The 10,967-nt window shown below is 33.2% G+C and overlaps 1 protein-coding gene across 1 annotated transcript; it reads left to right on the top strand.

Moving 5' to 3' along the window:
- The first annotated feature begins 476 nt into the window (after positions 1 to 476).
- Positions 477 to 2,238, top strand: LOC116189127 ((R,S)-reticuline 7-O-methyltransferase-like). The gene is made up of 3 exons (XM_031518658.1): positions 477 to 885; positions 1,189 to 1,538; positions 1,714 to 2,238. Exons 1-3 carry the CDS (start codon positions 477 to 479, stop codon positions 2,011 to 2,013), a joined length of 1,059 nt encoding a protein of 352 aa, XP_031374518.1. The 3' UTR covers positions 2,014 to 2,238.
- The last annotated feature ends 8,729 nt before the right edge of the window (positions 2,239 to 10,967 follow it).

Genomic DNA, 10,967 nt, shown 5'->3' with positions numbered 1-10,967 from the left:
AGCAATATATTGGGCGTACCATAGTTAGTTAGAGGAGAAGGATGGCATGAGAGAAGAGAGGTCTGGCCATATGGATTCAGTGAAGCGGCCGATGAGATCAAGCAGATGACTGACATGTAAATTGTTGGAGGGGGCAGAACAGTAATGGACCTCGAATAGTTCAGGATCGAGCCGGATCAGCCCTCTAAAAGATATTCAAGATCGAGCTGAATCGGCTCTCTAAAAGATAAAACTTTTTCAGTAATGGATTTTTCTTATTCATAGGACTCGAATTTGAAACCTTACGGGAGTAAGTGTTGAATCACGTGAACCAACTTAATTAAAACCGAATTTGGACTTTTGACTTTGCGAAACAAGACAGCTAGGGGGGTGCTGTGGGGCGGTTCACTCTTACCTATTTATATCACCTCTTCCTTGTTCAGATTGAGACGTCCATAATCCATTTCTTCTACTCCAATTACAGCTCCCAAATATATATGGAGGCAAAAGAAGCCGAGGCGATGGTGAAAGGGCAGGTAGCTATATGGCGGTACCTGTTCGGATTTGCGGACTCGATGGTTCTCAAATGCGCCGTGGAGCTCCGCATAGCAGATATTATAAACTCCTACGGCCAGCCAATCACACTGCAAAAGATCGCCTCTTCCATCAGTAGATCCTCGTCCCTAGACATTCCGTCCCTTGCTCGAATCATGAGGCTGCTCGTCCGCCGAGACATCTTTGCCTCCTATCAACCATCGGAAGGCGGAGAGACACTCTACGGGCTCACATATGCGTCGAGGTGGCTGGTGACTGGGTTCGAGTCGAACCTCGCGTCCATGGTCATGATGCAGAGCCACCCTCTCCTATTGGCTACGTGGGATTGCATCGGTCAATGTATCAGAGAAGGTATGCCAAAAAAAAAAAAAACTGTTTTCATTAATTAAAAAGAATAAAAAAGAAAGATGCGTATTTGTTTTATTGGTTACAAGGAACGTTTGTGACCTAATACAATGAAATATAAATCTTAATAATTAATAAAGATGTACGGATAGTTTTACAACGAATATCGAACCTGGAACTTCTTGATTACTAAGCGTAGGAGTATGCCACTGCGCTACACCATTGGTAGATGTGTTTCTGTTTTAAGCATGTTAAAATTATTTTAATTTACTGTTTTCTCACACAAGATATACCAACTTACATGAACAGGAGAAATGCCGTTTAAGAAGGCGCACGGGGTAGAGATGTGGGAGATGGCATCGAAGAACCCTTCCTTTAACAAGTTGTTCAACGATGCGATGGAATGTAACACCAAGACCGTTATGCAGGCGATCCTGGGAGCCTACAAGGACGGGTTTGAGTTCGTCGGTACGATTGTGGACATGGGTGGTGGGACCGGTGGGATGATTGCCGAGATTGTGAAGGCCAACCCCGACGTTCGAGGGATCAACTTCGACCTGCCACATGTTGTGGCCACGGCACCGGCTTACCCAGGAGTTGAGCATGTCGGCGGCAGCATGTTTGAGTCCGTTCCTGCTGGGGATGCTATAGTCCTGAAGGTAACCATGTCGTTTTTCTTAACAATTATTGCATCTATTGATCAAATCTCTTTTGTTAATTCTCAAAAATAAATCATGAAAAATCAAGCCTAGTGTAGTTGCATTGATCTCGCCATTTCAGACGTAACATACAATCATAATTCTCTGAAATTTAGATCCGCTGCTATTTATGCAGTACGTGTTGCACACTTGGGGAGACGAAGACTGCGTGAAGATCCTGAAGAACTGCAGGAAGGCAATACCCGAGACACTGGGGAAGCTGATCATAGTAGAATTGGTTCTACAGCCGGAAGGAAATGGGCCCTTCGACGATATAGCCGCGATATTCGACGTGATGATGTTTGCACACCAACCGGGCGGGAAGGAGAGGACCGAGCTCGAGTGGAAGAACCTTTTGGCAGAAGGAGGCTTCCCTCGTTACAACATCATCAAGATCCCCTCTCTTCCCTCGATAATTGAAGCCTACCCCAATTAATCTGCTTTGTTTAATCAGTTCATTCAGCATTTTATGAGTTCAATGGTGAATGTCGCACGTTCCTAAAAATTAATAAGGGTGCACTACAGTGATGCACGCTCTCGCCTACCAACCGAGATATTAGAGGTTTGATTCTCGTGATGGGACTATCGTATCCCTGCATTAACAGTTATGATTTCTATTTTGTTGTATTACCGAAAAAGGAAAAATGATATTACAGTTGGATGGTTGGCTTCATATCCTGGCCTTTCCATTATTTAATTTTCTTGTATTGAAGAGCTTGGTCCATCCAGTTATCCTACAATTTTTTATATAAAACAATTAAAACAGGTCCATCTCACCCTATAGGGCGACTGGACCTTAGGGAGATGGACCTGTTTTTTATACTTTTTTTTCATATTAAAATATTATTTTTTTATTTACATATTCAATATTTTTTTTGAGTTTATACGAAAATTTAATGAATTCCGAATAATTCAGCTGTGCTAGGCCTACTAAGTTGCAAAACTCTCTCAATCGTCAATTTTCTCCACGCGCAAGACTCGAATTCTTCTTCTTCTTCTTTTTTTGGCTAACCCGGGATGTCTGGGCTTCGCCCAACTAATCCCCAAGGCTCATGAACTTCCGGCAACGCACGGAACGGGTAATCACGCCAAAGGCGCTTCGGTGGCTCAGGAGTTTTGAACTCAGGATCGGGTGGATACTTAAACTTCTCCTTACCACTAGGCCAAACTCTTGGAGTTAACACAAGACTCGAATTCGCCTTAGTTATTTTTATTTTTATCTATTAAAATAGTATTATTTGTTTATTTTCATTTTATAATTCTTTCTAGGTTTTAAAGCACGATATTCGAAAGTCTAATGAGTTCCGAGTAATCCCGCCCGTGCTAAGCCTACTAAATGGCAAAACTCTCCCAATCGTTAATCCTTTTCCTAGCACAAGACTCGAATTTGCCTCAATTTTTTTTTTTACTTTTATCTATTAAAGTAGTATTATCGGTCTATTTACCTTTTCTATTTCTTTTTGGGTATTGGAGCATGATATCTAGAAGTCCAATGAGTTTCGACTAATTCAGCAAATTGGGTTGGCCCATCAAGTAGTAAAACTCTCACAATCGTAAAATTTCTCTATACATAAAACTCGAATTCATCTCAAAAGAAATAAGGGTTGAAAATCACTTATAAAATAATTAAAACGAGTTCATCTCCCCTATGGGGCGAGTAGACCTTTATTATTATTTTTTTCTTTTCCATATTAAAATATTATTTATTATTAGCATGTTCTTTTTTTTTTTTCGAGTTTGTACCAAAATCCAATGAATTTCAAGTAATCTAGTCGTATTAGACCTACTATGTGGCAAAATTCTTCCAATCGTTAATTTTCTCTTCGCACAAAACTTGAATTCGCCTCAATATATATATTTTTTACTTTTACCTATTAAAATAGTATTATTTGTCTATTTGCATTTTCTATTTCTTTTTAGGTTTTAGAGCATGATATCCAGAAGTCCAATAAGTTTCGAGTAATCCAGCTCGTGCTAAGCCTACTAAATGGTAAAACTCTCCCAATCGTTATTTTTTTTCTACACACAAGACTCAAATTTGCCTCAATTTTTTACTTTTATCTATTAAAATAGTATTATTTGTCTGCTTACATTTTCTATTTCTTTATGGATTTTGGAGCATGATATCCATAAATTCAATGAGTTCCGACTAATCCAGCAAGTTGAGTTGGCCCACCAAGTAGTAGAACTCTCACAATTGTGAAATTTCTACATACACAAGACATGAATTCCTCTTACAAGAAACAAGTGTTGAAAATCACTTAAACCATACTTTCTAATTGTTCCTTCGCGATTTTAGATCCTTCCAAAAAAATTCGTGAAATGACCTCAATGTGGTGTGTGTATATATATATGTACACCATATATAAAAGTATGAACACTTCAAAAGTGTTTTTCCAATTTTAATAATTTCGAAAATACCTTTATACTCTCGTGACTTTTGTCATACACTTTCAGGTCGTGACTTTTGATCGTACCCTTAGTAATGTGTTTCTCCATTTTAATAATTTCGAAAATATTCTCGTGACTTTTTCTCATACACTTTCGATTCTTGACTTTTGATTGTACCTTTAGCAATATATTTATGTTTCGTCTTGTACTCATTGTGAATTCTCTCTAACTGTCGCTTGACGTCTCTTTGTAATATTTATCCTTCATTGCAGTTACATCTGCTTTATAAAATTTTGAAATACAATTTATATTTTATTATCTGTACTATATATAAAAGTATGAGCACTTCAAAAGTGTTTCTCCAATTTTAATACTTTCAAAAATACCCTTATATTATCGTGACTTTTCCTCATATGCTTTTGGCTCGTGACTTTGATCGTACCCTTAGTAAGGTGTTCCTCCAATTTTAATAATTTCAAAAATACTCTCGTGACTTTTCCTCATACACGTTCGGCTCATGACTTTTGATCGCACCCTTAGCAATATATTTATGTTCTGTCTTTGTACTCATTGTGAATTCTCACCAACTGTCGCTTGACGTCCATTTTGAAAGGCCCTTTTGAAAGATTTATTTTTCATTGTAGGTACATATGCTCTATAAAATTTTGAAATACAATATATATTTTGTTATCTGCCTAGATACATGCTTTCTTTGTAATATTTTGTTCTAATTTGCCCTCAATTTTATAATGACAATACAATTCTATCCCTTCCACGACCAGTTCTTATAATTATCATACCTTTTGATTAGTGTCCTTTCACACAAATAATATAAGTGAAAATAACTATTGAAAAGACACTTACACTTATATGCTTTTCACACTAACAAATACATTTCGAAGAAGAAACTGTTGAAACCTCAGATATGGTTCTATAAATCTAAATCTACATCTATGTTTATACTATATACAAAAGTACGATCCCTCCTATAGTATTTCTTCCATTTTTCTTCCCATTTGACCCTCACTTATCATAATGATATTATGATTATACTCCCATAATTAAATAATAAATTCTAATTTTTTAAATCACCATACCTTTTGGTTATTGACTGATTTCCTTTCTCTCAGAAAATGCGAGCAAAAATAATTTCTTAAGATCCCATTGCACTACTCATGATGAAATAAAATTCACATGTCACTTTTTTATTTTATTTGAAAAATATGTTTTTAGCATAAACAAAAAAAATTATAAAAAGAAAACTATAATGTAATTAGGCAATCAAATCTAATGATTAAATAAATGCAAGTATAATTAATCATCATAAATGCCATAATAAAAGAAATGTTTAATTTCATATTTTATATTTGAAAAAATATGATTGGTCGATGAAATGATGTGATTGATCTAAACGGACATGACTATTTGAAAATGTGTATTTATTGCTACTATATATAATTTCCAGTTTTTGAAGAGACATATGACAAACCATTCAAACTTTCCCCTTTTCCATATGAAATTCTTCTCTCTAACAATTCAATGAAATGTCTCTCGAAATTCTCAGTCTTATTGCTTGAAAATCTCATTGATCGTCTTCCTATGGCATAAAAAAGGTATGTAATCTCTCTTGTAAAATATCTATTTTATTTTATTTTATAGGTTTTTGCATGTCATCAGCAAGGAATATTTCTCTGTGGTATTTTGTTTAACCCTTATTCAAGGTCATACTTTAGTTTTTATTCCAATAATATCATCGACTCTTCTATTGTTTCGAGATTATTTGATCGTCTCTTGTTTCCCTCACTTTAATTTTTCTACATACTCTTGACACTATTTTATTTTTCTTGGGCCATTCAACTATTTCAATCCATATTTAATCTCAAGTAGACGAAGAAATATCATTCTTATTTCATGTGCTTCTATGATCTTGAATTTCTAATTGCCATTGAATATATTTGAATGAAGAAATAAGTAAAAAAGAATCTATTTATCACCATGTTCATCTTAGATTATATCCTAACTGCACAGTTTCAGTAATTCAATTTTTTATTCTTTATTTTAGATTTTTCATCCACGAGCGTAAGCTCCTACTTCTCAATCTCTCCAATGAGAGAGAGAGAGAGAGAGAGAGAGAGAGAGAGAGAGAGAGAGAGAGAGAGAGAGAGAGAGAGAGTTGTAGCATAGCCAAAAGCCATGGGTTTGGTTGGAGTTTATAGAAAAGAGAGGAGGAAGGAGAGAGTGAGAGAGAAGACAGAGACAACATTTTTTCTTGAAGAGAAAGGTCACAAAGGAGGGAAGAGAGACGATATTTATTTTTTTGATAAGTATAGAGATGAGGTTTCCTTTTTTTCCTTATTTAAAGAATACATGTAAATAAAATTTTATGGAGTTTTATGAAGGATAAACAACTGGCATTTGATTTGAATGGGCAAACTCTTATTGATATTTATTTACCAATGCAGATTTAGGTTGGTGAAGCAAGATTTTATAACTGCATTTTTTAATTGTGTCTATATATTGAGTCATTTTTTAAATTTTTAATTACTATATTTTCATATATATATATTTCATGTGACAGAGATCTTAAAACAAAATTTTAGATAAAATACAGTTACACCCACTTTACACATAAAATGATTAATTATAATTATTAATTATTCATTAGTTTTGAGTTTGTTTCTTTTTTTTTTCAAAAAGTTAGAATTATGAGTATATGATTTTTTTGTCATTTTCAACAAATTTGACTCTTTTCTATCCCAATTATCTTGATTTTGTTCTTGCCCTTTGCCAAATGCCAAGGTTTTGTATTATTAATTAATTTATTGCCTTATTTTTATTTTATGGTACTTTCCCTCTCATTTTATATACAATGAAAATATAATTGGGTTTTTGTCTTATCATTTGTTTTGATGCATAATTTATTCAAAAGTCCAACTACAAGTATATATGATGTTAATAATACAATCTTTCATACTTTAAATATATATGTGTACAAAAATTAGCATGGAAAATCAGAGATTCATAATATATTTATTTTTGAACCAGCTATTCTTGAATACTAGGCATGGAGCTTGAGGTTTGCATGAAATAATACGGAATACATATTTGAAAATTATAAAAACATAGAAAAAAATTAATTTATTTGAAAATTGGGTAATTCAAACATGCTTCTTATGTAATCATTAAAACTGTAAAAATTCAAAATATATTAAGTAAATATTTCATTGGAAAATACTTATGTAACATTAAGAATTAAAATTTTAATAAATGATATATTGTGAAAAAAGTATGTAAAAGTCATAGAGTTGAAACTTATTAATAATTCATAAATAATCTTCTTTACTAAGAATTTTCAGAAATATCAAAAACTGAAAACATTTATTTAGTTTAATAATTAAAAATTGTGCTTTATTGAATAATTTATTAACTAATAGCACCTAATGTATAATGTTTTCATAATATATATATATATATATATATATGTTATATTATTTGTTAAAACTACACATTTATATTTCTTAATACTTCCATGATACAAGTTTAAATCTTCTTCATAAGACTTTGATAATGTAATTGATCTGATAAGATCGTTAGTCTTCCACTCTTTACAATGGTAAATTATATCAATTCTCAAGTTAGGTAAACTTATACCATTTTAAATATTTGTACATATAAAATTTAGTTTCTGAACACTATCGCCTATTGAGATTTTGTTTCATGTAATTGAATGCATATGAGGAAGCAAAAATAAATGATGGTATAAGAGGTATGATTCATTGTTAATATTAATTTTGAAATTTTTTATAAATAGATTTCTATATGTAAATCAACTTAATTTTTTTTCTTTTTAGTTTGGGCACAACAATTACTTTTAATTTAAATTAAAGTTTTATGAATTTATTTTGATGATCCATTAATAATATATATTTGATAAGTAATGAAGCATGTTATATATGCTTAAATTTTTTAATGAAATTTAAATTATGTCTACATTTTCCTATATTTCAGTAGTATGCATTATAACTCGATCGAAAAATATTTCACGTGCAACGCACGTGTAGATCTACTATTATATATAAATTAGTCCCCAATCCTTATTTTGTCAAATCTTAATAGAGTGAAAGTGCATCATAATATGGTACGCATTAAAAAAAAAGAATGTGTCTTTCACATAACATGAATCAATTATAATTAATTTATGATATGGATCGAGTAAATCCCTTTCATATTTTAATATAAATCAAAACAGATATATGATCATTACAAATCAAATCCAAGTGACATCTAATTTTTTCAAAGGGTTTTTAACCTAAAAAGGCACATACCATTCAAAAATTCCCTAATCTAACGCTAACTTTTAAAATTTTCTAAAAAAACACAAAGTTCCAAAATATTCCCTTATCTAGCACGCTGTCTCTTTCCGTCTAAACTCCCCCATCAAATGCCTACATGGCCGTTACATTTGCTATAGTTGGCCATTATCCTCCACGTAATATTCACAAATTCCCTAATCTAGCAAGTACTTTAAAAACTTTTTCCAAAAATGCACATCGTTTCAAATCTTTCCCAAATCTAGCACATCGTCACCTTCCATCCATTCTCCACCATGAATTTCTTACATGGCCGTTAAATTTGACTAATGGGTTGTTAATTGCCACATGTAACTATCCCATTGGCGGCCCATTTTCTTTTTCCTTTCAACTATTCCCCTCTTCTTCTTCATCCCGTGTTCTTCCTCTTCCCCTCCCCCGTTCTTTCTCATCCCCAAAAGTGGCAACTGCAGTAGCTTAGGGAGGCCCAAAAGGGACTGGACAGCAGTAACACAGTAGCTTAGCAGCAAGAAAAGAGCCCTGGACTACCCCTAGCAACAGTAGCAAGTAGGGGAAGGGCCTAGAGCACCAGAAGCATCATAGAGATGGTGATGTCGATGATGAAGGTGAAGGCTTTGGGGGAGGAGATAGAATGAAGATCGTAGTGATGTAGATGGTAATGAAAGAAATATAGGAGGCCATAAAGGAGATGTAATGTAGAAGGCTACATAGGAGATGTAGAATGCTATGGAGAGAAGAGAAAGAAGAAGTAGCAAAAGAAATGAGGTGGTGATGGAGGTCGGATGAGTGATGGGAGTCGAGATAGGGCAGAGGATGAAGATGGTAATAGCCATGGAGCCAAAGGGAGGTGCAAAGGAGCAGCGGCAACAACGGACTGAGCTTGGGAGGGGCATGGACAATAGCCCAACAACCACGAGGCTCGAGGGAGGGCAGCGCAGCGTTGACGAGCAATGGGGAGTTGAGGAGATCGAGGAGAAGCACAGTCACAGTATGGTAGGGAGTAGAGGGCAACACTAGCAACTTATGAAGCTCGAGGGAGTGTGACAGTAGCACGGTGGCTTCAAGGGAACCAAGGGACAGTAGAAGTAGAGATTAGGGAGCTGAAGGAGGAGATGAAGCTGATGGTGATTGCGAATGAAGGAGGAGGAATGGGGATGAAGGCTGAGGAAAAGATGAAAGTCTGATCATGTCAGTGATGGAAATGGTGATGCGCTCTAAATGATGGGTGTCTAAAATAAAGCACCAATATATCAAAATTAAGAAATATATTCAAGTGTATTCTTTTTAAGAAATAAACTAGAACGAGCGCTTTAAAAGACAGAAAAAGAAGGGACGAATAAATACAAGAGAAATCAAAAGAAGTTTTTCTTACTTCTTTTCTTGCATATTTAGCTTTGAATACAATTATGGTGTACTCTAATGTTATACTAGTTTTAATATGTACCACGGATTTAGAAATAAACTATTTATTTATATATGCTAATTGTATTAGTGATCTAATTAAAATTCATTCCTTCAATAATTGTTTGAAATTCATGAGCTTATCACATTGGGTCTTGGATATTGTAATAAATTTCTGAAAATTGGATCGAACATGTTATTTCTATTTGCCAAACAACGATCCACGGCGTTGCCACGAGCATTGTCCTAGTAAAAAGGAAAAGAAAATACCAGGACCAGCTCTGTGCCCAATTTTGGCAGTTTTTACCCAAACTAAACTTCTTTTTGAAACTATTTCCTACAATAGACTTCTCGAAAAACTATTTCCGAAAGTAGATTTATACTATTGTTTTGATTATTCTTCTAGTCCTACAACTTTTGATTTGTTTCATCTAAATCCCTTAAAAAATCTGTTTTATTATTATGACTCTTTCTCAAATAAATTTTTGGTAATTATTTTTCAAATAAATTATTTTTAATAGATTTCTCTCATCAATTTAAATTTAAATTTATATAAGAAATAACTGAAGATTTCTTTTTAAACTTTTAAGAGTTATGTTAACCCGAGTATGTGAGCTAGAAAATCTATTTGATTAATAGGAATACTTGGAGAAATTCTTGTTATAAATTGTTTAAAATACAATTGAGAATTTTATGTGAAGGATCCAATATTTTAAAAATAATTTAAAACTATGGGAATAAAACAATAGGGAATAATTTTTGTTAGTACATGCATGCCTTATAACATATTTATTGTAAATTTGGTGTATTTCTCATTATGTAAAATGATTATATAAAGATTATACATCTTAACTATGATAATTTTGTACATTGTTAAGACTCTTTTTAAGGGAAAGAATTTTAATTCCGGAGCTTCTCCTAGGTTTATTATAATCATATTTCCTATCAATTGGTTTGCAATTGTCAATATATATTCCCGTAAATCTAGAAAAAGAAATATACATTCCCGTAATTCTTTTTATTCTACATAAAAACATTATGCCTACCTAGTTTCATATACTTTTAATTTGACAAAGCCCTAATAAAATTCTGACATGTATTTTGTAGTTTTATCCATAAACCTTATAGATTGATTTATGCAAAGTTTATTTTAAGATATGTTTAAAACAAATATGTAAATAATTCATTCATGATAATAACTAAATTAGGCTTTTTGTAAATTGATTTAAAAGAAACGAATCAACGAGTTATAGGGACTAGAAAGATA

The sequence above is a fragment of the Punica granatum genome, chromosome 8 (assembly GCF_007655135.1).
Source record: "Punica granatum isolate Tunisia-2019 chromosome 8, ASM765513v2, whole genome shotgun sequence".
Taxonomy (NCBI): Eukaryota; Viridiplantae; Streptophyta; class Magnoliopsida; order Myrtales; family Lythraceae; genus Punica; species Punica granatum.
Note: the sequence above shows the minus strand (reverse complement) of the source record. Positions and strands in the feature narration are given on the sequence as shown.

Excerpts from the sequence above, each read along its gene's own strand:
- LOC116189127 (XM_031518658.1), top strand. The coding sequence starts at position 477 with ATGGAGGCAAAAGAAGCCGAGGCGATGGTGAAAGGGCAGGTAGCTATA. Across the intron at positions 886-1,188 it reads CGGTCAATGTATCAGAGAAG|GAGAAATGCCGTTTAAGAAG; the intron begins GTATGCCAAAAA and ends TTACATGAACAG. Across the intron at positions 1,539-1,713 it reads GGGATGCTATAGTCCTGAAG|TACGTGTTGCACACTTGGGG; the intron begins GTAACCATGTCG and ends CTATTTATGCAG.